The sequence below is a fragment of the Falco naumanni genome, chromosome 3 (assembly GCF_017639655.2).
Source record: "Falco naumanni isolate bFalNau1 chromosome 3, bFalNau1.pat, whole genome shotgun sequence".
In the NCBI taxonomy this organism is placed as follows: domain Eukaryota; kingdom Metazoa; phylum Chordata; class Aves; order Falconiformes; family Falconidae; genus Falco; species Falco naumanni.
The window spans coordinates 108,019,949-108,045,430 of NC_054056.1; the positions used below are offsets into that span (position 1 = coordinate 108,019,949).

Below are 25,482 nucleotides of genomic sequence, written 5' to 3' on the forward strand. Positions count from 1 at the left end.
CCAGTGCCAGTTCTGTGAGGAAGGGTAAGTATCCTGCTGGACACCAAGCTGACTGTGAGCCAGCAACGCAGCCTTGCAGCGAAGCAGGTCAGTTGGTCTGTGCCAGGGAAAACCTTGCTGGCTGCTTGAGGGGACAGATCCTTCTTCTGCTCAACACTAGTGAGCTGGATCCAGTGATGAGCTCCCCAGGACACACAGACACGGACTGACTGGAGCAAATCTAGCAAAGGGACAGCAAGATGAAGGGATTGGAGCATCTGTCATAAGAGGCTGCGTGAGCTGGGGCTGCTTAGCCCAGAAAAAAGAAGGCTCTGGGGATCTCATGAATGTGTACAGATAACTGGTGAAGAGGGTAAAGAAGATGGAGCCAGGCTGTCCTCCGTGGTGCCCAGTGATAAGAGGCAACGGGCACAAACTGAAAAATGGGAAGTTCTATTTGAACATGGGAAAAGGCGTTGGGTTTTTTTCTGTGAGAGTGGTTGAACATGGGAGCAGGCTGTGCCCAGAGGACCCCATCTGTGGAGATACTCAGACGTGACTGCACACAGTTCTGGGCAACCTGCTTTAGCTAGCCCTGCTTGACCAGGGGTGTTGGACTAGAACTAGATGATTGCAGAGGCTGGAAGGGACCTCTTGAAATCTGGAGTGGTCCCATCCAACTTCAGCTGCTCTGTTATCTTGTGAAAGCAGCCTGTTGGAACACCCCACAGTAGCTGGTTAATGAAATTGTTATTGCTGAATGCAGCACACCCACTAGCAGGGAAATCCATTGGTCAAACTGAGCTGTGACAATGTTGAACAATGAATTCAGTCAGGTGAAATGTGTTAAAGAAGAGCTAACTAGCTCATCCGGGAAATGAAGCAGTTGGTGTATTAAGGAATTTCTCAGTTTGCAGAGGCAAGTGCAAACTTGTTCTGGAGAAAGTGATTTCTGAATCAAGCAGCTGTATGACATTCCTCCACTGAATTCCTTCTCTACCCAATTTGCCTGACTTTGTGGATAAGTCTGCTGAACTGAGGGAAGCTCTTTCACATCTTCTTAGTTTAACTGTAAGAGCGACTAAGAAATTATTGAGCAGTTTGCTGCGTGGAATGCTCAGATGAAATAAGCTACTTTCATACTTTCAGTGGCTTTATTGATTTGTCAGTTTGTAAAGTTGGCACAGCATAGCACAACTGGAAAATACAGCACAAGTTGGCAGCTCAGCATAGCATCCTATCAGGGCAGACCCAGCCCAGCGTGATACAATCAGTGCAACACCGCAAAGCGCGGACGCAGGCAGTACCACATGGAGGACCCAGCACGGCGCAGCACACTAGCACAGCACAGCATGATACAGCTGGTTCCACAGTCCCACACGGCACAATGCAAACAGCATGGAGCAGCACTGCATGGCTTTTGCAACACAAGTAATTCCTATTTGCACTTTTCACCAACTGAACCTGACATGCGCAGCAGCTAAGATGATTGCCCCTTTCTCCAGGCTAATGACTGAAGTTCCAAACACCACAGGAGAAGCAGGGAAGGAAGAGACATCAGGGTTTTCCCCCTTAAGATGCTGTGAGATTTTGGAAGGCCGTAAGACAAACTGGGGAATGAGAAGGGTTCTATTCAGCACCAGTGAAGTTTCTGCTGATCCGCATGTTTGGATCCAGCTGGTGGGTTTGGATTTCTGGGATCTCTTCTCATGCCATATCAAGTCCAGCTCACAAAGTCCTCAGCTTACACCAAGATGTGCAATTCTAATTACAGGGCATCACAGTGGTTCCTCTGTGCTGGGGAAACCTTAGCGAAACAGGAGAAACTTTGTATAGAATGGAATGAAGCAGATCGGAAACTGCACCAGAGCTTTCCAAGCCAGCTCCTCTCCTCCCTTCCGCAAGTATTACCAGCTGGCAAAGAGGAAAAAAACAGCTTTGGGACCTGCAGTGAAAAAAGCTTTCCCAGAGGGAAATTTATCCGTTTGGGGGATTCTTGCAGCAGCTTTGCATCTGCACAAACATCATTGGGAAGGGGCTGCAACAGGTGCTACCCCACTCCCCTGCTGCCTCACAACTCCCTTTGGCTTGCTGCTTCAGGAGTGGGACCAGAACATGTACTCCTGCTTGGTCCCGACTTCTCATGATGCACATGTGATTTCTCATGTTTGCTGATTACTCCTCCACTTGCTGTTGCCTTTTCACACCGCAGCTCAGGCAGACCCCTCTCATGGACTGCAAAGTTTTAGGCAGGAGCGAGCGGCCCAGTCAGTCCTGCTGGAGGAAGTTCGGTCAGGAGCCCTGCAGTTTCTTCCAGTCTGGTACACTTCCCGTCCCCTGTGCTACAGGGGGACCAATCTGTCCCAGACTGCAGTGAGGTGACTCACAAGGGAGGAGACCGGTATTTGTGGAAAGCGTTTTCCAGGAAGTTAGCCAGCTTTTCACAGTCGTCCTAAAATGAAAGAAAAAACATGCCAGCAGATCAGTTTGGCTTGGCTAACTTGGGACATCTCCTTCCTTACATGATTCCATCCCAAGCCAACGATTCCACATCTGAGTTTTGGTATGGGAAAAGAACAATTTGCAAGCACATCTGGAACATACTACTAGTAACTATCGTATTTACTGAATAACGCCAAATGACCAATCAAGAATGGGACCTTTCTGTGTTAGGTGCAATATAGAGGCAAAAGAGCAAGACAGTTCTCTGGAGCTTCTAGTCTGAAGGAACATAGCAGGTCCAGCTTCTTTTTTTAGTTTAATTACAATTTAATTAACTGACTGCTGGATCTAAAGTTATTTTCTATGGCCATCTGTTTCATAACATCCTCACTGCTAACAAAAATAAAAATTAATGTCACTTTTTGTTGGTCTGGCAACTGTTTTGTACAGAAATCTCTTCTGACACATTCAGGAGTAAGTGGTTTCAAACATATTTAGAATGTTTATTCCTTAAGAAAGAAATTACTGAAATACACAATGATATGTAAAGGATGCAAAACATCCCCACTTTGTATCATAGAGGTGTTTTGAGATTGCCAGAAACAAACACAAAATTCTCACTCAAATGAAAAATGCAGAATCAGTTGTTTTCTTGCTGCTTAGAGGCATCCCTTTGTCACTACTGCTGCTAAATTACTCCTTTTCTTTTAAGAAAAACCTTGGATTTTGAAGACAAGCTTTGTAGGGCATAGGTGGTATATTCTGTTAGACGAACCGCTACAGTTGGAAAACCAGACAAACATTTGGGCACACAAGTCCCTCAGGTCAGAAACAAGCAGAATACTTCCAAGCTAAATACAGGCTCAGAGTTTTAATAAGGTGTAAGTCAGTTATACCGTCTCAGAGAAAAGGTTGCTGGTACCTGTGGAGTATGAAAGCTGTTAGAGAGGGGAAGATGTGTTAAAAGGAGGTTATCTCCTAGGAGAAAGAAAGAGAAAGAGAATATATGGTCTGTGGAATGTGGACCTGTGTGAGATGTATTCTACAGTACGAGGCTGCCCCAAATGCCATGTATTTTCCAGAGCACAGGAGAAAGCACTGCAGTGTGTCAGTGCCGAGCTGCACAGTCCCCATGCTCAGCTGAAGAAAGGAAGAAAGTCTAAATGTACTTTTTTCCATGTGTACTCACATAAATTCTTCACTCAGTGAAACTGACCCCTTCCTTGTCTAATGTCAGCATCCAGAATGAGGAATTCTCCAAAACTTTGCCTACAGCCCCAGAATTCCTAACTTGTACAAAATAAAAATATTTTTAATTCTGTTCATGCTGCCTTTCCTTGAGGCTATGCTGCTGAGTAGTCTGAATGACTGGGCTGCTCTGAATTCTTTCTTGGGACTGTCTGCAAGCACCTAAGGGAAAGCCTGGAAGTTCAGTGTTGGGGCAGACCGTCTCTTCTGGCAGGCAGAAATCTGCAAAGTGAGTTAAGAGCAGCTGTCCAGGCAACACTGGGACAATTCTCTGGCAGATGGAAGGTGGCCTCAACCTCCTTCCCTTGGCACTAATCTGGTTCTCACATTAAGAATTGCCATGAGGTTGATGTAATTAACCCTGCCATCACAACACAATTGTCCCCTCAAAAGAGCAACCTGGAGTTAGGCATGGGCAACATATGGAAAAAAAAACCAAATGACAACAAAAAAGGAGCATCACTCCCTGCAAGGGGCTGGCCCCTGCAACCGCTCTCTGGCTGCTAGATGGGGAACGGAGAAGCTCTTACTTCTCTGAGGCATGAGGTGTCACCTGGGTTTGGGGACTGCAGCTGCATGGTGCATGCACGACTGAGATGAGGAGGGGTAAGGAACCTTACCTCATGGATGAATCCATAGTGCACCAGCTCTGTGGCCAAGTCCTTGGAGTTATCAGCTGCGGAGAGAAGGAACAGTGAGAACGTGAAAGTTCATGCATCTCTTAGTTCCTCCTCTACCAGAAAAGTGCCCCTATCCCAACCTGCAGCACACCTGCATTACACTTCATCGTGCTTTAAGGGCACATGCTGTACACTTTTGGTTAGCTAAGTAACTGCTAAGTAATTCTGGGGCAGAGCACAGGGTGGGCAGTGAACTGCAGCTGGACAAGGTACCAGGCAGGAATGAGCTCCGGTCCCAAATCACACAAAGCACAATAGCCTTGGCAATGTGTCACTTCAGAGATGTTTTTGCTTGCTTTGCCTCAGCATGAAAAGCAGGCAGGCCACTATCAGTAGGCAGAAAAACACAAGTTGCTGGTGGAGCAGCAGCTCCCAAGCATTGATTTCCAAGCTTTATGCTTTAGTTTTGGCTGTAAGGCAGTCGAGGGGCTCCAGCTGCATGGCCTCCGGAAGGCTCCTGCGTGTTTTAGGAAGGAGCCTGCTGTGCTGGACCTACTCTGAGGAGTAGCACCCTTCCCCAGGGCCCCGGGGCTCCCCCACAGGAGAGTCCACCTGCCCCTTTGAAAGGTGTTGTGGAGACTGCACCGGTGTTGGGACTAAGAGAAGAATTCACTAGTGTTACCCCAAGAACTGCACATCACATGTGCCAAGGTGAAATGCAGGGTCTTGATGACCACTCACTGGACTCCCAACATTCACTTTAGAGTGCAGGTTACTACCATGTGCCAGAAGCTATAAGCTCAGGGTCTGAGCGGACAAGAACTGGTACCACGCAGATATTAGGGTTCTGTCTGCTCTTGCAATAGAAGAAGGAAAGAAAAGCTGACTGTAAACACAACCTGTGTCTAACACAATCCGAGCCTAAACCTGACCAGGGCCACCAGGAAATACTTCTGCATTCAGATACAAAAATTTACTTGCAATTAAACCTACTGGGCAGCAAGTCGTAGCTCAACTGTCGATGCAATTTGTCCTCCAGGATCAGCAGAAGAGTAAGCTGCAGAAAGAAGATAGTGCTCTTTACAAACACCAGTTTCTCCATAAGAGAGAAAGGTACTGACTCTTCCATCAGCACTAGAAACTGCTGGCAGTGGTGAGCAGGGAGGATGTTGGTAGCTGCCGAGATGCTGGATGCCTTCGGCAGTTTGAGTGTCTTAGAGGAATATTCTTTCCACAGTTACAGATCACCTGCAACTGCTAAACTAGAAAGAAGTAGAGTTAAAAGATGTCCAGACAGAGACCTCAGGGTCTTCCTGTCCTGCAGCCAGAGAGGGCTGGCAGCTTCATTCTTCTTCGAGCTTCTTTTATTGTAAAGGGACAAGAGTAAGTCCTTTGAGCACTGCAGCAAACTAGCTGAGACCAAACTTTTGCCCAGTCAGATGCCAGAGATGGGCACAGAGGGCAGGTCTTGCCCCAGTGCCTCACGTAGTGTAGGAACTGAATACTTACATGCCACTGGGTCTTGTCTTCATTCAGCTCCATGTTACACTGCATTTGCACCACCTAGAAGAGGCCAAAATCAACATCAGCTCGGGCACAGTCCCTCTGGCTCCCCAGGCCTGCTTTACTGCTGCTCTCCAAGCATGACTTTCAAATTCCTACTTAAAACCTTTAATTCCAACTACCAGCCTGACCTTCCACTTCTAGGAATTGTCTAGGTGGAGCAGCTGAGGGTTTAGTCCAGTATCCAGCTACAAACCACAGCCATCGTCAGCTGACTGAGAGGTAGGTAAGAAAGCCCTGCACAAGGTGCTGTTCTGGGACAACTTTACAACCAGGGTGAATTCTTCTGCTCCATCTGCAAGAGGCAGGCTTCCCCTAAAGCTCTGCCCAAACTCTCTGTTACGTTTTAATGTTGTACTTGTTCATGACCTTATGGGATGACCAATCTTTAAATCAGACAAAAAAGCAAAACTGAAACTTTGTGAGTATTATTAAAATGACGTGGATTTTCTTTTGGAAACCCTGCATTGCATCGCAGAATACTCAAATGCATTACACGAATACATTTTATTCATATATCAGCTTCAAGTTCCTGTGAAGGAACTGGGTCAGCTTCAAGCTGGGTCAGCTTCAAGCTTCAATATATCAGCTTCAAGTTCTCATGAAAATGGTTCATGATGTCATGTTGTCTGGGCAAAGGAAAGCCAGTGACAGCATGCAATTGGTCAGTCCCAGAGACAGGAAACCAAGCAAGGAATCAACATTCCTGCCCCACGCAGGGTTTCATTTATATTCCTCGAGTTCAAGCTTATGCTCAGAGGTGAGATGCATGCTTGTTCCCTCCTCTGACCAATTATCTCTCTACTACAGCTCCTCCCTATGACAAGCATGCCTGGGCATTTAGTGCTTTCAGTCAGGAAACCTGCTGTCCTCTGACCTTTATCATCTCCAGGCCATCCACTTCTGCAAGAGCTGACCAGTGTGACTGTATGCCCAGGGTGGGTGCCCTTCCTTTACACCGAGTGATGCCAGCACACTGTCTGGCTACGTGCTCCTTTGGATACTGAATTACGCTGAACTGTGCAGCGTCTTCAAGACATCATCAAAGAGAAGGTGAGTGACATTTGAGTGCATCATTGCCACCCGCTCCCCACCTCTCTACTTGATGCCCATGATCAAAGAATCATTTAGGTGGGAAGGGACATCAGGAGGTCTCTAGTCCAAGCCCCCACTCAAAACAAGACAAATAGTGAATTCAGACCAGGCTCTTTAGAGCTCTGCCCAAATGGGTTTTGAAAACCTCCAAGGAGATGCCATAACCTCTCTTAGCCCCTGCTCTACTGTTTAACCATCCTCACCATGAAAAAAAAATCCTTGGATCCATCCAGCATCCATATTCCAGTGCCTCCCAGAACAGACAAAAAAACTGCATTGTAGCTACACTCATTTGACACTTGCAAGTTTGTCCAGCTGCAAGTTTTCATGAAATCTGCAGAAACTCAGTACTTCTGAGATTACTAGTCATTCTCAAATTGGGTAAAAAGTAGTTGAACACATTGGTCAGGCAAACAATGAACTCACAGAACTTGCCTTGGGGCACTAGGTGAAAAACCAGCATATAACAAATGCAAAGAGAGGAAAAGACATAACTCCATAGGTGTACATTTGCATTTCTCCAACGTATCTGATTGATCACCACAGCACTCTCACTAAAAATAAGCACTGAGCAGTATGAATAAAGCATAAGTTAAGTGCACTGAAAGCTGATTCTCAGACAGATATGAAGAAACCGCTGCTGATGTTCTTTTCGAAGGCAGACATTTCATGCGATCTTGCAGGAATAAGAATTAGGTTTAGCCTCACATAGTATTTTTAACGTTAATTAAATGCAAGTATGAAATCGCATTCATGTCGTCCATGGTAAGATGAAGACAGTGCCATAGGTGATTAACGATGGATGACTACAAGTGTCATTACAGGAAAATGCCCGCACAAGGAAATAACAGGTACCAAATGGGTTTTTAAGAAAAAGATGCACACAGACTGACGAGTTCCTCTGACTGCTCTCAGGGCCAGCCAGCAGTTCAGGACACAGAAGCCACTGGAAGAAGTGCTCTGCCTGAGCTATGCCCCGATGACAGCGGCCAACAATCTTGCCCTCCCCATATGCATGTCAGCAAAGGACAAATGCCAGCTCCTGTCCCTGGGAAGGAATAATCCCTGGCAAAGACACAGGCTGGCATGGGCTGGCTGGCAGGAAAGCTTTACTGGCTCTGCTGGAAAGACTCTGGGGTCGTGGTGGGCAGCAGGTGAGACATGAGCTGCAATGTGCCCTGGCAGCAAGGATGGCCAGCAGCGTCCTGGGGCACAGCCAGGATATTGAGGGAAAGAGTTATTCCCCTCTACTCAGCACCTGTTAAACTACATCCAGGTACTGCATCTCATTTTGGGCCCCCACAACAAGACAGACATTGATAAACTGGAGCAAGTTCAACGGAGGGCCATCAGAATGATCCTGCTCTGGAATGCTTGCCCACTGAGAAGAGGCTGAGGAAACTGGGCTTGTTCAGCCTGGAGAAGGGAAGGCTTTGGGAGGACATAACGGCAGCCAGCCTGTACCCATGAGGGGGTTTATGCTGCAGCGTTGAATTGTTCTGTTCAGCAACAGATTACACCATGGTTTTGGAAAGCTTCACTTCTGCTCAAACACCCTCGCTGGTTTTGACGGGGATAGAGTGAATTTTCTTCATAGTTGCTGGCATGGGACTGTGTTTTGGATTTGTGCTGGAAACAGTGTTGGTGATTCGGGGATGTTGTAGTTATTGCAGAGCAGTGCTTACATACAGCCACGGCTGCTTCTGCTCCCCACCCCACCCCACTGGCAAGCAGGGTGGGGGGCACAAGAATTTGTGAGGGGACACCACCAGGACAACTGACCCCAACAGACCTAAGGGATGTTCCGTTCCATACCATATGGTGTCATGCTCAGCATAAAAAGCTGGGGGAAGAAGAAGGAAGGGGGGGATGTTCAGAGCGATGGCGTTTGTCTTCCCAACTGACTGTTACACATGATGGATCCCTGCTTTCCTGGAGATGGCTGAACACCTGCCTGTCACGTGTAGTGATGAATGAATTCCTTGTTTTGCTTTGTTTTGCTTGCTTGCACAGCTTTTGCTTTATTTATTAAACCGTCTTTATCTCAACCCATGAGTTTTCTCACTTTTACTCTTCCAATTCTCTTCCCCTTCCCACCAGTGGGGAGTGAGCGAGCAGCTGCGTGAGGCTGAGCTGCCAGCTGGGGTTAAACCACGACACACTGCGTTGGTCCTTCCCTGCCTGGCACCCCTTCCACTCCCTTATGTGGGTCCATAAACCCACGTGCAATGACCTTCCTGCCCGTGACTTCCGTGTCAGGGCTTGCAGTCTCACCTGTGCAGTGCCAGGTAGAACACGGCCTGAGCTCAGCTGGCATCTCAGCAAGCCACGCAGTGTCAGTATCAAGTGATGATGGGGTTTCAGACCTACACCCCAACAACGAGGCACAGAAAATGCCATGCGACAGAGCTGCTAGTGGATGTGTGAGGAGGGAAGGCAGAGCCAGGGCATCGGAGGCAATGGGGCTGCTCCAGAAGACTTCAGGTGAAATGGCCCTCACTAGCTCCAGCCAAAGGGACTGTCGCAGTCCTGGGGCAGCCAATGCAACGAGGAGAACAACTATGACCCAGGTTGTTCTTACCCGGGTTGCTCTCACCCAAGGGGTTCAGCTCTCACTGAACCCAGTGCATGGCTAAAGGGAGAAGCGTTCCTGCAGCAGAGTGTCGGGAATAGAGACTGTCCACCTACCCCCAGTAGAGAATCTATCCCCAGCTGGATTTGACCTTACCTTCCTGGTCTCCACATCAAAGGGCTCTGGGGTGGGAGTCTTGGCTTTCTGAGGGTCCTCCTGGGGCTGGGAGAGTGCACGTGGGAGGGCGTGGGGTCTGGAAACAGCGAAGTTCATCAGGGGATAAATCCCATTCCTGGTACAGACACAGAGGGAGGACAAACATCTGAGCCTTGTCCTCATACAGCCCTGGCAAGGGTCAGCTGTGGATGGCCATGGCCCAGAGCAGGGATCTGCACCCACGGAGTGGCTGTGCCGGCAGGCGGGCAGCACGGTGGGGAGGTGGCAGGCCGCAGAGCTCCCCTCGCCCTAGCACTGCAGCCCAGGTTTGCTCGGCCCAGGGGGGGACCGCAGAGGGGGTCACACACAACCAAGTACTGCTGCATTCATGGGATGCTGCAGCACAGTCCCCTGTCCCTGGCTTCATGCTGCCCAGAGAGCTGGGGGCTGAGAGAGACTGGGGGCCAGAGCTGGGCAGAGCTTCAACCCACCTGACGTCTTCTAGGAATTTGTCAAGTTCAAGGAAGGAGACCTCTGAGTACCTGGGAGAGAAACAGGACAGGAAGATTACTGGGGGAGGCAGGAGCGAAGAGCGGTGTGAAGCACTATCGTGCCACGACAGCAGGATCACCAGGCCAGATGCAAGTCCCGAGCTCATGGCTATGGTTGCTGTGAAATCCTCACCTCCACTGCGCTCCAGGCCGACCCTCTCTCCGGATCTCTGCCATCACCATGTTGAGGTCCAGTTCCTTTATCTTCTCCTCTACCACGTTCTCTGGCATCAGATCTAGGGCAAAGGCAGAAAGGGGCTGTCAGCTGGGAGGTCCCGTAACACGGACTCTGCAGCACAGACCCCAGGGAAGGTCTGCAAATCTTTCTCCCCAGGCTTTTCCACATCCCCAGTTCTGCTGGGGCAGCGATACAAGCTGAAATGGGGCAGGGTAGTCTCATGGTTACTCACACTGGTTGTTGATGAAGCAGTGTGCTGCCAGCAGCTTGAGGGAATGGACCTCAAAGAGAACCCGGTGGAAGAGCAGGTTGTTAGCTGTTGGTCGCTTGTCTGGGTTGAGGGTCAAGCACGACAGAATGAACTCCTGAGGGCCAAAGCACAGGCGTCAACTGGAGGCAAAGCAGGGCATCCCCCTGTTTCGTTCCCACCACTTCTAGCCCTGGCTCGCTCTCCCACTTGCATTTCCCAGGAAGCAGATTTGAGCGGCTGTTTCGGCCAGTGGGCAGCCGTGGGGCAGGGCAGGCAGTGTACGGAGCCCCCAGGCTGAGGGAAGCCGCAGTGCTCAGAGTGGGCAGCATGCTGCTGGGTACCCACCAAGAGCCCGGCCACAGCACCTCTGCTCCCGCCTTGCTCTCATCGAGGGGGGAGGCTGCAGTGCAAGCCCAGCAAAAGGATGTGGGGGGAACAGGCCGGCATGTAACCTGACATCCAGCCAGGAGCAGCTCTGAGAGCTGCAGCCCGCCAGGAGAGATGGTGCTGAGACTGGAGAAAGGGCAGACTGAGCCAGCGGGAGGGATTCCTGAAAGCTGCAGTATGGGAGGGACGCATCTGCTCATTTCTGCTCATTGACGGCAGAAAAGCAAGATCCTTTGCCTCTTCTGCATGCTCCAGTCTGGGGCCTGCCCTCCGGATCGGCTCTGAGCATTTTCTGTACAGGGATCTGGCTAGGGCTATTTAGAATAGACACAAAGACCAAAACATGATCAGAGGAAGGATGGCAGAGTGGGCACCCCCACAGTGCCCACAGACAGTCTATCCCCTCCAAATCAGCTGCCCCAGAGACCGTCAGAGGTGAACAGAGATGCCGTTTGCCCCTCGTGCTGAAGGCTCGACAGAACAAACTCAGGGACACCACGCAAACAAGGGGACTATTGCATCCAAGGGGGTAGGATATGCTATGGAATGCCTGGGGGAATTCTGAGATCAAACAAGAGAATTCAGGGAGTGTACAAACTTATTACGGGATGTTTAGGAGATTGGCCAAAGGAAGAGGACGGGTCCCCAGGGCTCAGCCAGCTGCACTCACCCGCATGTTGGGATCATCCAGAGAATGTCGTGCCCGCACGATTGCCTCCTCTGAGACCCGTGTGTCCCCATTAGTCTGGATCTCCAGCACTGCCATCTGGGGAAGAAGGAGTGCATTTGTGTCTGCACAAGGCCAAGCCTTGGGCCAGCCCTTAAGGGCTTCCCAAAGGGACACCCCCTGGCAGGGCAGCAGCTGTGGAGCTCCCCACCAGGACACACAGCCCGGCCAGGCTCCCGACCTCCCCGGCTCCCTAGTGCTCCCTGGCCGCTGCATCCCTGCCCTTGGGGCCCATTTTTCACCTACTGCAGCACTCCAGGCTGCTCACAGGTTCCCAGCAGGGCAGACACGAGAGGCTGCTCCCTGGGCACTGCACAGACCAGGACACATTCCAGACAGCACCAAAAGCCCCAGATTCTGCCTGGGCAAGCTACGCTTGGCAGTGCACATCCTTGTGGAGCAGCACGGTTTGTCCCTGCCCCTGTGCCCTCCCTTCCCAGGGCTGTCACAGCCCGATGGAGATGAGGAGGCACCAGCAGAGATGGCCAAGAGGCACCAGCCAAGCACAGAAGAGGTGAGCTAAGCTTGTTATTGCACCCAGAGCAGGGTGGGCCACAGCAGCAAAAAATGTTCTGCTGACTCCAGCAGCAACATCTCCATCACTGTAAGGGATGCTCAGCTCACAGTCAGATTTGGGAAGGGGCAAGGAGACTCCTCAGGAAGGTCCCCAGGCCACCGCGATCCCCAGCAGGCTCCGCAAGAACAATCCTGCCCTGTAACCAGGGGTCACTGAAGGTTCCCAGGCACTGCAGCCGTCCTGCTCCCTACCTCCAGTGCACACATCCCAAAGGAGAAGATGTCCACAGCAGTCCCATCAGCCTTTTCTGCAAAACCAAGCCAGAACCACATCAAGCCAGCGGTACAGGCCACCACTCGGTTACTCTGGGAACAGCCCTCTGCACCCTGCCTCATCCCTACAGACACCTCTGCCCGCACCCCACTGCCCTCACCCTTGCCCATGCCTGACCTCCCTCTGCCCACCCCTCTGCTCACACCTGCTTCCCCACCCCAGCACACGTTTTCTTATGGCTCCCTGCACAACCCTTTCCTGTTTATTCCTCTCAAATTTGTGCAAAAAATATTCAAGGTGGGGAACCACATCGTGAGCTTTCACACAGCACAAAGATTCTTTACTCCTTTTTCCCTAATCTTTGTATCATTTTACATGCTTTTAAGTGTTCGTGAGCTTACAGCCGACCTTTTCAGGGCTATTCACGGTCATGCTGAGATCTTGTTCCCAACCAGTAATTACTAATGCACAGTCCATTCCCATGCAGGCACAGCTGTTTTTCCCACGTGCATAGCTCTGCCCTAATCAACACTAAATTTTACCTACAATGTTATCACACAGTCATTTATTATCACATGATCCTCTGTGACTCATGGCCAACAGCTTTAGTTACGAACGCATTGAATAATTCTGTATCGCTGCAAATACATGGCATCCACGCCTTGCACAGGACCCCCCTCCACACCCCTCCGGGCACCTGCGTTGCCTGCACCCCCCCAGCAGTCAGACCCCACACTCACGGCCGTATTCCGGGGGGAAGAAATGCAAATTGCGTAGCTCTTCCCTCTCAATCCTGATGGGGCTTCGCAGGTCGTCTGGGAGGGCTGCGTCAGGGAACGAGAAAGGTCCTGCATCACAGCTCTTCTAAGCTGTTTTCCCAGAGCTGTGAGCACAGATGGGTGCTCCAGGGTAGCAGGGAGTCCTGCGTGCGCTCCTGCCCATGCAGACCACCCGTGGGGCACTCGCTCCCCCAGAGACCCCGCTGCCCCCACAACAGGAGCAGCAATTCCCTAACGGACAAAGGTCCCCTCTGCCTGCAGAGCCCAGGACTGCTGCTCCGTGCTGCAGTGTCTCACTGGTGAGAGATGCCCAGGGCCCACAGGGGAGGAAGGTCAGCCCAGGGACAGGACGGACATGCTGGGGGAGGTGGCAGAGGGACACTCACCATTTGCAAACACCCTGTGCCAGACTGCCGGTCAGCGCCGATCCGGAAGCAGACAAGCGAGAAGGCATGGAGCAGAGGACACAAACAGAAAAGAAGGTAACTCCAAGCTTTGCATGGGTGATCCTCTGAAGGACCCTGCAGCTCTCACCTCTTCTGCCCAGCTGGAACCCCCTTGGCACACCACCCTGCATGAGCCCCCCGCATCCCTCGGCAGGCAGCCTCCTCCTGCTGACTCTTCTCATCAGCACTTGGAGCCACCAGCCTGCGAGGGTGGCAGCTTCCTACCTGAACCAATCTTTATGAGCCCATTGTGCTGGATGAAAATGGTGTCGCTGGTAAGGTTGCCATGGATGATAGGAGGCTCACAGGAGTGCAGGAAACTGGGGAAGCACAAAGCTGCCCTGAGCACGTTACCTGTGCCCAGCCCAGCGAGAAGCAGGACGGCCGACAGTGCGAGCGATGGCAAGCATACCTGAGAGCAGACAGGATCTGAGTGCACCAGCGCTTCCAGGCCTAGAGCAGAGACCAGAGCTCTCCGTCAGATGAGACGCCCATCAGAGCCCAGCAGCCAGATCAGGTCATTCCTACCTATTACCCAGTGACTGGGGAAATCTGCCCTCCGCTAGCCCTGCAGAGACTGTTACTCAAAGATGAGCCACACGCTGTCCCAGCGACAACAGTCTCCGTTCCAACCCCTGTTCAAAGAACACCATTAAAGCTGAGAACTCATCCTTACCGGCAGACAGAGCTCCCCCGAGCCCCAAAACCCCAGTGCGAGCACGGATAGACACATCACGGAAGGCAAAGCTAGGTATGGTTCTGGGGTCCACGTGTATGTTTTTCTCTGTACACACCAACAGCAATTCTCAGCTCTAGGAGTGCCTAACTGCACTGGTGTGACACTGAACTCAAACTTCATGGCAGGGCTTGCAAAGTCAAGCACAGGGCCCTCAGAATGGTCACCCAGCTCCTCAGTCACAGCCAGCCAGGACCTGCCTGCAAAACCATTAGTCAGACCCATACTGAGTGGGTTTGCAGGTGAAACTGGTCCCTTCAACCCAAGTAATAACCTAGCTGCAAGCCTGCTGCCCCTCATTGAGGGTGGTGGAGATGCAAGCCTCCTGATGCAGCCCCAGGAACCATCAGCATCACTCAGCTGAACCTCACTGCAGCAGCTTCCAGCAGGTTCCCACCCATGAGGTCGGATCCTGACAGCAGAATCCATTTCTAGGCTGCCCCGGGGATGTTCTGCTCTTGCTCCAGCTCTCACCAAAATGCCATCTCCCTACAGTGGAGAGTCCCTGGGTAACTCAGGGAGCAATGATACACACTTGTTCTGCCTTAGAAGAGACCAGAGACCCTCTCTGTGCCAACGGACACAGAGCTACCCACTTCACCTGAGGACACCCTGTGCACGCTCCCAGGGAACCTACCCTGGCATTCATGGCCTTGTGGTTTTTCTTGGTTTTCTTCAGGAACTGTTTCAGGCTCCCAGAGGACACGTATTCTGTGATGAAGATGACCTGGCAGGGAAGAGAGGCATCAGCTTCCCAGCGTCGCTGCCCAGCCAGCGCCATGCAGAGCCCGTGGGCTGCACCGGCCAGCAGCATGGAGCCTGCACCAGCCCTGCACCCGGGTGAGTGCAGGCTGCTGGCAGCAGTGTGCCGGAGAAGGAAGGGGAGTTCTGGACAGCAGGGTGAGGAGCATTGCTGGGATCCCTGCATGGCTCCCACTGGCATCCTTCCCACATCATGGGGACCCCCCAGACATTCTGCCTCCCTGAGACCTCCCTACCCGTGCCTTTGAGTCTTTCACATCCAGCCAGTATTTGTGAAGCTTTACGATGTTGGGGTGATCCACAAGCACCAGCTGCTCGAACATGGTCTTGATCTTCTCCTGCAGGCAGAGAGAGGACAAATGAGGTGGCAGGTCCTGGGATGTTGGCAGGACACCTCCCAGAGCAAAGGAACCTGGGGCTGGGGAGGAGGCTGTGCCCCCGGTCACAGGAAAAGCTGTTTTCGGGGTACAGAGGACACATGGAGCTGTCTTGGAGAAGCCAAGGGAAAGCGCAATGCTACGAAGGGAGGAGTGCAGCGTGGCAGGCTGTGATTAGCACTGCTGACTGAAGTGTGCCCACCCAGAAAGGAGCAGCAGGCAGTCCCAGGGCAGGTGGGCACAGTCCCAGCTGGGGAGGGATGGCTTACCTCGTGTGCTTTAAAGGCCTTCTTGTCAGTGAAGAGCAGCTCATTCCACACCACCTCCACACCCTCCTCCGTGTCCATGGCAAGGAAGGTGCTCTGGATGCCTGGCATGTTCCCCTGATTGACCTGTGAGGCACAGGAAGGTGTGAGACAGCCCGGCCACAGGCCTGCCCACCGCTCCCAGCCACACCGGGGGAACGTGCTGCATGGACGTGAGTGGTCCCTGCTATGGCTCCTGTGGAGGAGTCCAGCCCACAGGAGGCTCTGGCCAGGAAATGGTGAGTGGAGCAAACCCCCAGCCCACTGCCTTGCCCTCGGGACCCACCCGCGTGGGAGCTCAGGCATTACAGCAGCCTGCACCCTTCCTCCGGGGTGTGACGGCACAGGGAGAGCCAGAGATTCAGAGCAGCTCCCCGCACCAGCCCTTCTCAACTCTTGTAGCTCAGTGAGAACTCAGTGGTGACAGTCACCTCCTGGCCCCACTCCTGCATGCAGATGGGGACCCCCACGTGGACCCCACTTCCCAGCAGCCATGGGGGAGCAACCCACACCCACAGCTGACAGTCACACTCACGCTGAACAGAGCAAATCAGAAGGTCTGGGCAAACGAAAGCCGTATCATCTCTTTTAACGTCATGAGGAGACTGAGGGCAACCGCCCACATGCCATGGTCTGTCTGATGAGTTCCCATCCCCAGAGGTCACAGAATCATAGAACCATTCAGGTTGGAAAAGACCTTTAAGATCATAAAGGCCAGCTGTTAACCCAGGACTACCAAGTCCACCACTCAACCATGTCCCTCTCCACCCCGTGGAGAGCAGCTCTACAGACATCACCTCTGCAGGCCACATCCAGCACGGACTCAGCCCTGTCCCTGCGCTGGGTCTCTGCTGATTCTGCCTTGAGGGCAGCACCAGATTGCTGGTCCCCAGGCCAGCCAGGACCACTGGGTCCCGCCGCCAGCCCAGGTAAAACCTGCTCAAAAGGCTCCCAGTTCTGATAGAGGCTCAACAGCACAGAGACACTCCAGACCCAAGAGAAGTGGGTCCTGCCTCCCGGCAGTGATGCCTGCTGCATCCCAAACTGCCGTCCACACTGGAGTCTGTGCCCTCACTCTCCCCTCACAAAAGCATCACTGCACGGCAGACGTCCTGCAGCCTCGGACCCGTCCCCTCCTTCAGCCCTGGCAGCTTGGACAAAGGCACGGCTGCCCACTCCCATCTGGCACGGCTGCCCACTCCCATCTGCCTTGCGGCAGCAGCAGCACAGAGCTGCCAGCAGCCAGATGAAAAGAGGGATTGTTCTGCTGCTTCCCGGGGCAGGTACGCAGCGTCCCACCGCCGCCGCTTGGACTACTGCGGCACGGGGCAGCTGTGGGCGCAGGCGCAGGCACCCAGCACCCCCAGCTCATTAGCAGGGGACAGACGGGCAGCTCATGGCCCAGTTCCTGCTGGGGACACACAAAGCACCTCTGTTACTTGTTCTCTCTGCTCACAGGCTCCGTGTGCTCCGCACAAAGCCCAGCACGGACAGCCAGTGATGCGGCCAGCTGGCCTCGCTGACCACAGCCTTCCCGGCAAGTCCCAACAGCCTCCCAGGGTTCCCAGTACAAACACAGCCAGCAAAGGAGCACCCAGCAAGGGCACTGCCAGGGCAGCTGCTACCGGGGGTGGTGGGGAGATGGCTCAGCCCTCACCAGGATGCCCCCACAGCAAGGCCATCACATCACACTGTGAACCCCAAGCCGTGGTCGTTCTGGCTGATGTTGCTGGTGGAGAGCAAGGGTGAGCTGTGTCAGGAGGGACTGCATGGCCAAGGGGGAGCAACAGCCTCAGCAGGAGCTCTCGGCAGCTGGCATCAGGCTGGGAATCACTGAATCGCAGAATGGTGGGGGTTGGAAGGGACCTCTGGAGACTGTCTAGTCCAACCCCCTGCTAAAGCGGGTCCTCCTAGAGCAGGTTGCACAGAGTCACGTCCAGGTGCGTTTTGAATGTCCCCAGAGAAGGAGACCCCCAGCCTCTCTCTGCGGCCTGTCCCCGTGGTCTGTCACCCTCAAGGTAAAGAAATTCTTCCTCATGTTCAGACGGAACCTCCTGTGTTGCGGTTTGTGCCCGTTGCCCCTTGTCCTGTCGCTGGGCACCACTGAAAAGAGCCTGGCCCCGTCCTCTTGACACTCACCCTTAAGGTATTTGTAGGCATCGGTAAGGTCCCCTCTCAGCCTTCTCCGGGCTAAACCTAGGCAGGTCTCGGTGGAGGCTGTGCCAGGAGCAATGGTGGCCAGGGCAAGTGCCTGTGCACCATGAGGGTCTGCTGGTCACAGAGCGCTCTATGAAGCTGCTCTTCCACCTCTCCTCAAAAATGCCACTGGAGAATCAGCTCACGACCTTGAGAAAAATACTGTCCTGAAACCAATGAGTGGCCAGAAATCCAAGAAAAAGGAGTCAAGTGGAGAACACAGACCTGAACATCCTTTTGCTTGCCACAAGGACACGTGGGAGCAACAGAGCTCTGCATGGACGTTACTGATGCATGGCTTGAAGGCACAGCTGGGTCTGAAAGCCTCAGGTGTCACCTCCTCATCTGTCACATCGCAGGGTCACAACGTTCCTGTGTGCAGATACTAAGCCTACAGCAGGACCCAACCTGCACGGCCACCGCACCCCGCGCCTCCCATCCTCACGCTTGGATGAAACCGTCTGCCTGCCAGCCCCGTCCTGTCCTAGGCAGGCAATGCTGCCTCCCACTTGCTCAGAGCTCAATGTAAGAACAGCTGTGCTGAATCGGACTGGCCGTCTGTCCAAGAGTGACCCACAGCAGAAGTCCAGGGTTGTCCCTCCACCGTAGCCCCCCAGCTTTGAACAACCTTTGAATACTCGGTGAGCCTGAAGTGGTATCCTGGTGCTTAACGCTCTGGACAGTGGATCTGTTGGTATCTGGGAGGCTCCGGTACGTGGTTAGGAGCATCAGACAGGCCCACAGGGGAGGAAACGTTCCCTGTTCCGTGCAGACATGAACGTGCTCAGTCTTGTGCTGAACAACAGTAAGAGTGATACAGAACAGCTGTCTGGCACACTGAGCTCCAAGACTGCATAAATAAATAAATGCTGCATTATAATCACAGAGGTGACTGGGGACAAAAGGAACCAGCCACAGGTCACCTTGATTATCTCACGCCATGCCTTTCAGAGTTCCCGGCAGCTCTGCATGCTGCTAATGGTGGACACCACGTGGAACAGGCAAAACTCCAGAGCCAGACTGGGCAAACTCCCTGCTCAGGCTGCTTCCAGAAAGCCCTTGGCAGGAGCCAAGGCCAGCCTGGCAAGATCACTGGGGACAAGTAAGCAAGGGTTTACAGAAGATCAGATTGCATCTTACAATAAATCACTCCCTTTTGAGCTTTTCACGTCAACAAGGACTGAACAGTCCACAGAAAAAGGCTTAGTGATATAGCTCTGGGGCCTTAGGAGAGCGACTGTTAAGCAAGGAAGGCATGGGTCTGGAGAGCAATGGACAGGCATGTCTGCTGCCACTGGCATTTAGACCCGATTTGGAGAGAAAATAATGACAAAGTGGGTTGTTACCTTTCTTGGGTCGCTCTAGGAGACTGGGAAAAAGGCATGGCCATGGCACCTGGAGAAGAGGGCACTCTGCCAGTCCTCTGCTCCTCCCCTGACACCCACACTCACATCCTCAGGACAAGCATGTGCTGGCCCCATTTCTCGGCAGGGTCATCTCGCTGCCCTCCAGTGCCCCCTGAAAAGCATCCCTCCATGCCATCTGGACCAGCACATCCTAGCCACCCATGGGACACTGAGCAGTCCCAGAGGCCTTCTTTGCTGGTGGCACTGCTCCCAGGACCTCAGCATGGGAGCAGGATTGGGGCAGGCAGCTTCTGGGTGAGGGAAGCAGTCCAGCCCCTAGCACAGCCACGGGGACCAACCACCGGGCACTCTCCCATTCCTGAGCAGCCACCTCGCATCCTCACCCCCAGCACAGATGTATTTCTTCTGCACCCACTCTCCTCTCTGCCCTCCTGCCTGCCAGAGGCAGGCAAAGCACCCAGTGGGGCTCCAACCCAGCGGGCTGTCCCTCTGCGAGGGAGGCCAGTTCCCGCCTGCAGGTGCTTTACCCAAATAATTTCCAAAGTTGGGTATAAGTTTATGGCTGTGTCTTCAAAGCAGCCCAGCGGGCAAAGCCTCAGCCCTTGCCTTGATTCATGCCAAGCAGTGGCAGGGTCATGTTACCAGCCCTGACTCCCCTGACCATCAGCACCACTGAAGAGCACATGCAGACCCTGCCTGGAAACCCATGTCTGGATCGAGGACCTTACTGCGCAGAGGAAGGATAACCTGGAGGTTGCTCAGAAACAAGGCAAAGGCACTGAAAAAGTTCCCTCTGCCTGGTTTGGCAGGGGCTGCTGGGGAAACACAGGTGCAGGCTGTGCCACCGGCCGGGGCGAAGCCGGCAGGGAGGCGGCTGCCCCGGGCTCTGCAGGAGGGATGTGCTGGAGGGCAAGAGCAAAGGGGCAGGCAGGCTGGGAAGGGGGTGCCAGGCAGGAGGCTGCAGGGGTGAGCAGTGGGACAGTGACCCTCACCCTCCATTCCTGCAGGGTGCCTTTGCCCCCACAGAGCTGCCAGTGCCGCGGGGGGGGGGGGGGGGGGGGGGGGGGGGGGGGGTGAGATGCAAAGCAGCAGTGGGGAAGGGGAGGGAAACAATATGCGCGCTCCGGAAAGCCAGCTGCATCCTGGGCTGCATCAGCAACAGCGTGGCCAGCAGGTGGAGGGAGGTGATGTTCCACTCTTCTGAGACCTCACCTGCAGTATGATTGCATTTAGCTCTGGGGTCCCCAGCATAAAAAGGACACGGACCTGTTGGAGTGAGTCCAGAGCAGATCACGAAGATGCTCAGGGGGCTGGAGCATCTCTCCTACGGGGACAGGCTGAGAGAGCTGGGGTTGTTCAGCCTGGAGCAGAGCTGGCTCTGGGGAGACGTTAGAGCACCTCCCAGCACCTAAAAAGAGCTGGAGAGAGACTTTGTACAAGGGCCTGTAGTGATAGGACAAGGGGGAACGGCTTTAAACTAAAAGACAGTAGATTTAGGTCAGATATCAGGAAGAAATTCTTTACTGTGAGGGTGGTGAGACACTGGACCAGGTTGCCCAGAGCAGCTGTGGATGCCCCATCCCTGGCAGTGCTCAAGGCCAGGCTGGATGGGGCTCGGAGCAACCTGGTCTAGTGAAAGGTGTCCCTGCCCATGGCAGGGGGGTTGGAACTGGATGGTCTTTAATGTCCCTTCCAAAGCAAACCATTCTGTGATTCTACGATTCTATGAAATAGTATGTTTCCCTCCCACACCCTGGGCCATAACCATCCCAAGAAAGACCATATTAACAGAGACACAAAAGGGCCGTTAAAGAGGCCACCAGAAGACATCTGACCAGGCTGGAGGGTAGACCAGGAGGCTGACCCAAAGCCTCTGAGCATCCTGAACCTGGAAGAAAGAGGACCAAACCTCCTCAGGGCTTTTCTGGACTAGTACTGAGCCAGAGAACCAGAGGAAAGATGAAGTTTTGGGAGCCAAAAGCCCATGAACAGGCACAAGAGCAAGGCCACTACCAGCACTCTGTACACTTGCCCTGTCCATACTGGAGCCAAGTTTCCTTCCCAAGTTGGTGGCCAGCTCCTGCCTGCTTGAGCCACTCCATGCGGGATGGAGCCCTTCCCCACCCACCGCAGGCTGGCAGCAGCCCTGTGAGCACCCATGGCCCTGCCACCTGCCCGTGGGCTTCCGAGTGATCCCTGGTGCAGCAGCCATCACTCTGGGTGCTGTGGATGGCCCTGGAGACAGGCAGCCAGGACATAAGAAACCACTGTCTGAAGGACACAGGGCAAAGCCCAAGAGACACCCAAAGGGAGAGCCAAGCAAGAAGGACGAGTGACTAGCTGGATTACAGGGCCCCAGGCTCTCTGGGCTCACTGAGACCAGCTGTGCCGTGCTGGTAAGAGCACCAGGACCCACCTGGTCACACAGTGACAGCCGACGTGTTGGATGCTACAAGTCACAACTGCCATGCGCCTCTGTCAGGGGAGCAGTGCCCATACTGCGCTGCCACAGAGCAGAAACCCCTGGTTGCTGGTAATGACAGGAGGGCTAGCAGGACCTGAGGATGGTGATGCTCACTGCATGCACAATCTACCTGCCTCCTCATGATACCACGACATTTTATCCCTTTTGCTGCCGGGAACTGGCAGGATTTGCTGAGGCCACAAGGCTGAGCAGGGAACACGTCGTGCCTGGGAGAGCATTTTTGCAGTTAAATCCCAGCGTAGCCCTCCGCTCCAGTATCTCATAAGCCTGGGCAACAGTAAAGGCTGTGTCTGGGTTTCTCAAGGGACTTCTGTTCAGGTTGCAGCTAGCAAGGAGGTGCTGCTAAAGCACAGGGACACACCTTAGGCAGCAGAGACTGTTCTCTCAGAGCAATGTGTGCAAGAAGCAGAGATGGAGGAGTGTGTCCCTGCTGGGACTCTCTTTCCAGCCCGCTGCCTGAAGCTGGGGTCCTCTTGCCTTCTCCAAACCATACATTCCCTGGTCCTGACAGAGGCTGCACTCCCCTCTCCAGCACCCCATGCTATGGCCCCATGCAGGGCAGGGGTGACTGTTGCAACATGGAAATATTTTTTTAAAACTTGTAAAAGGAGGGAAAAAAAAAAGCTAAGAGGGCTGAGGCCCCCCTCTGACACCTCTCCTGCTCCCTTCAGCTTATCAAGGGACAGGGAGAGCAAACAGCAGTGGCAGGCAGCGCTGCGCAGGTCCCGTGGGAGCAGAGGCGTGCAGGCAGTGGGCAGCCAGGGAGTGAGGGGGACTTATCCATGGTCCCACCAAGCACTTGTTGTTCTGTGGGTGAAGAGCTGACATATCCCACCCTCCTGAGCTGGGAGCACTCTGCCCAGGGTCTCAGACAGCAGCATGGCTCCAAGCCCTTGGCTTCCTGGGCCCCATTTCAAGCATCAGAAGTGCCACAAACAGCCTTTTTGTCCCTAGGGAGGAGCCTGGGGCCAGCAGCACCCCAAGCCATCACAGAGCAATCTGCTCCTGAGCCTGGCTGAGCTGCTGGCTAGATTTCACCTTGTGGCAGGTATGCCAAAGGTTGTGACAGTAGAGCTAGCTGGAGGACATCCACCCATACTGCTATCTGCAGTCCACAGCAAAACAACAGATCAAGCCTACAATGTCCTGTGACTCTGCAGGAGCAGGACGAGGGCTCTGCGATGCCAGATAAACCTGTTCTGTCTCTATGATCCTGTTACACAATTAGCAGGTGAAGGGAACACATGAGATGGAAAATATTTTGATTCCAGTGAAGCATTTGATCCTACCTCTCATAAAAACATATTCTCAGCACTAATTCAAACCAGCACGGATACAAGGCTAATACACTGTCAGCTGAAGAGATCTAGCTAGCCAAGCCAGGATGGTGATTTGCCTCTTAGAGAGCTGGGTGACAATGGCACAGGTCAGGGCGAGCTCTGCTGTGGTTTAACATCAGTGCAATCACGGAGAGAAGTGAGGCAGGTACAGGTGAGTGGCACATGTTGTGGACCACGCTGGAGGAGCAGTGAAGCTCAAAGAGGAGAGAAGGAGCAGAGCTATGGGCAGAAAACAGAAGTGTCAGGAAAAATAACCAGGTGCCCGGCTGCACTGCAGGCAGGGGAGACTGAGGGAGGGAAACAGACTCATGGCCAACATGGCAGGATGTGCAGCGGCAGAGCTCTCCCATCCCAGGGCATGAGGGGCACCCACTTTACCCAGCCCTTTTCCATGAGCTCTCCCTATCCATCCCCAGGAGATCCCTTGCCTGTCAGCAACAGCAGGGAGGTCATTGTTTAATACCTGTGGATAGGGAGAGGAAGCCTCTCCCAGCAGGATCTGGAGCAAGCCTCCTCAGAACTGCAGCCACTGGCCAGCCTGTCCCCTCTGCCTGTGGGAGGGAGGGCTGGAAGCCATTCCTTTCTCTCCATACCCATGGCTGCCCTTGCCTCTTGCCCAGCAGCTGCCACAGCAAACACTGTGATCCCTGTTCTCCTTCCACTGCTGAGAAAAAGGGACAGAAGAGTATTTTTCCACTGCCCAGATAAAGGTCAGGGGAGATCCTGCATGCTGAAGGCAATACAAGTGTTGTTATTTCCTGGGCAGAAGACATACCATTGCACACACCCCTGGCCTGCGGATGGGGCTGCTCCAGAAACGTCCTGGCAGGAAGCCGGACCCCAGGGAGATGTTTGCTTTACCCCCAAGGCACTACACGCCCCTGGGAAGGAGACGTGAGCCTGTGGTCAGCCAAAGCTGAGCACTGCCCAGCCCAGGCAGCTTTGCTCCCTGGCAAAACCATACCTCGGAAATTCACTGGCAGTGTCACTGAAACCTGGGACATGCGGCCAGCAGCCCAGCAGGTTTGCAGCAGGAGTTAGAGAAGGCTCTGCAGAATACAGTAGGAAATGAAAGGATCCCCCCCCACCAGCCTGCACCTGGGCACCGGCAGGCGAGCAGACCCCAGCGACATCAGGGTGGGAGGTGGGAGCAGGAGGTGCCCAAGGACACCTGATGCTGCAAGGCCCCAGTGCCCACCAGTCTAAACTGGGAACAAATGCCCTGGGATGAGCTTTGCAGTGCTTATCCAGAAAGCAATGGGCTGCGTTGGCTCGCCATCCAAGCCCAGCTGGAAAACAACAAACAGCAACCCCTTATGAGTCAGGCAGGTCACCAGCGACCAGTACGAATTAGACCAGTTAACAGGATTTTGGTGTGATTTACCCTGTTGACTGCGCCAGGAGAGAGATTTGCCCTCCTGCTGTGTTGGCACAGAGCAAACCCAGGCTGAACAGCTAAGCTGTCAGCAGTGCAGTTTCAATGAAAAGCTAACAAAACCCACCTTGCTGACCAGTATCTGATTGCTATGGGGGAATGCTAAAACACTGCCTTCCACGTGATTACTGTCAAATGCTAACTTGTCCGGTGGAAGAGCCAACCAATGAGCATTCAGTCATCTTTTAACCCATTTTGTAACGTGACTGTGGGACACCCCCTTTGCCCCAGTAGTAAAACATAAAAGCCTCTGGGACCTGTGCTTGTTCTCTGGTTATATCAAAGGAGGAAGGAGACAAGAGACACAAAATGTGTGTGAGCCTGCAAGTCTCATATACAATGTCTGACCACTGTAAACAAAAATACCTGCATGGGAAAACAAATGAAAGGGCAAAAAAAGCTTGGTTAAAAACAAGAAAGGGAACACAAAACATGGGGAATGGTGGTATTCGTAATACTTCTCTTTTGTGTCTAGTTTGGAGGGAGCACAGAAGGAGCAGCCTGGGAAATGCTGAGCTGCATGCATTCGTGGACACGGTGGAGGGGCTAGAGCAGACAGGTAGTGCCTTAGAAGCTGCTGCCCAGGAGCAACGAGCTGCAAACAGAATGGCATTCTTGTGGAGCATATGAATGGGAATAGAAGAGCATGTTACCACATGAAAAAGAACAAGTTTCTGCACTAACCTTTACCACTCG

The 25,482-nt window shown here is 53.3% G+C and overlaps 1 protein-coding gene across 6 annotated transcripts in view; it reads right to left on the reverse strand.

The window, feature by feature from the left end:
• Positions 1-1,111: 1,111 nt before the first annotated feature.
• Positions 1,112-25,482, reverse strand: part of NRBP2 (nuclear receptor binding protein 2) — a 29,546-nt gene continuing 5,175 nt past the window's right edge. For 3 of the 6 annotated variants that reach the window (XM_040587058.1, XM_040587062.1, XM_040587063.1), the window contains 17 exons: positions 15,928-16,050; positions 15,518-15,619; positions 15,157-15,246; positions 14,196-14,236; positions 14,009-14,103; positions 13,724-13,747; positions 13,299-13,382; positions 12,537-12,592; positions 11,712-11,807; positions 10,637-10,769; positions 10,360-10,462; positions 10,167-10,217; positions 9,676-9,811; positions 5,799-5,852; positions 5,283-5,346; positions 4,290-4,345; positions 1,112-2,431 (listed from right to left, as the gene is read on the reverse strand). In XM_040587058.1, the coding sequence (XP_040442992.1) occupies positions 2,363-2,431; positions 4,290-4,345; positions 5,283-5,346; positions 5,799-5,852; positions 9,676-9,811; positions 10,167-10,217; positions 10,360-10,462; positions 10,637-10,769; positions 11,712-11,807; positions 12,537-12,592; positions 13,299-13,382; positions 13,724-13,747; positions 14,009-14,103; positions 14,196-14,236; positions 15,157-15,246; positions 15,518-15,619; positions 15,928-16,050 (1,377 nt within the window). In that variant the 3' untranslated portion in view covers positions 1,112-2,362. The other 3 variants (XM_040587059.1, XM_040587060.1, XM_040587061.1) reach the window with 3 other exon arrangements.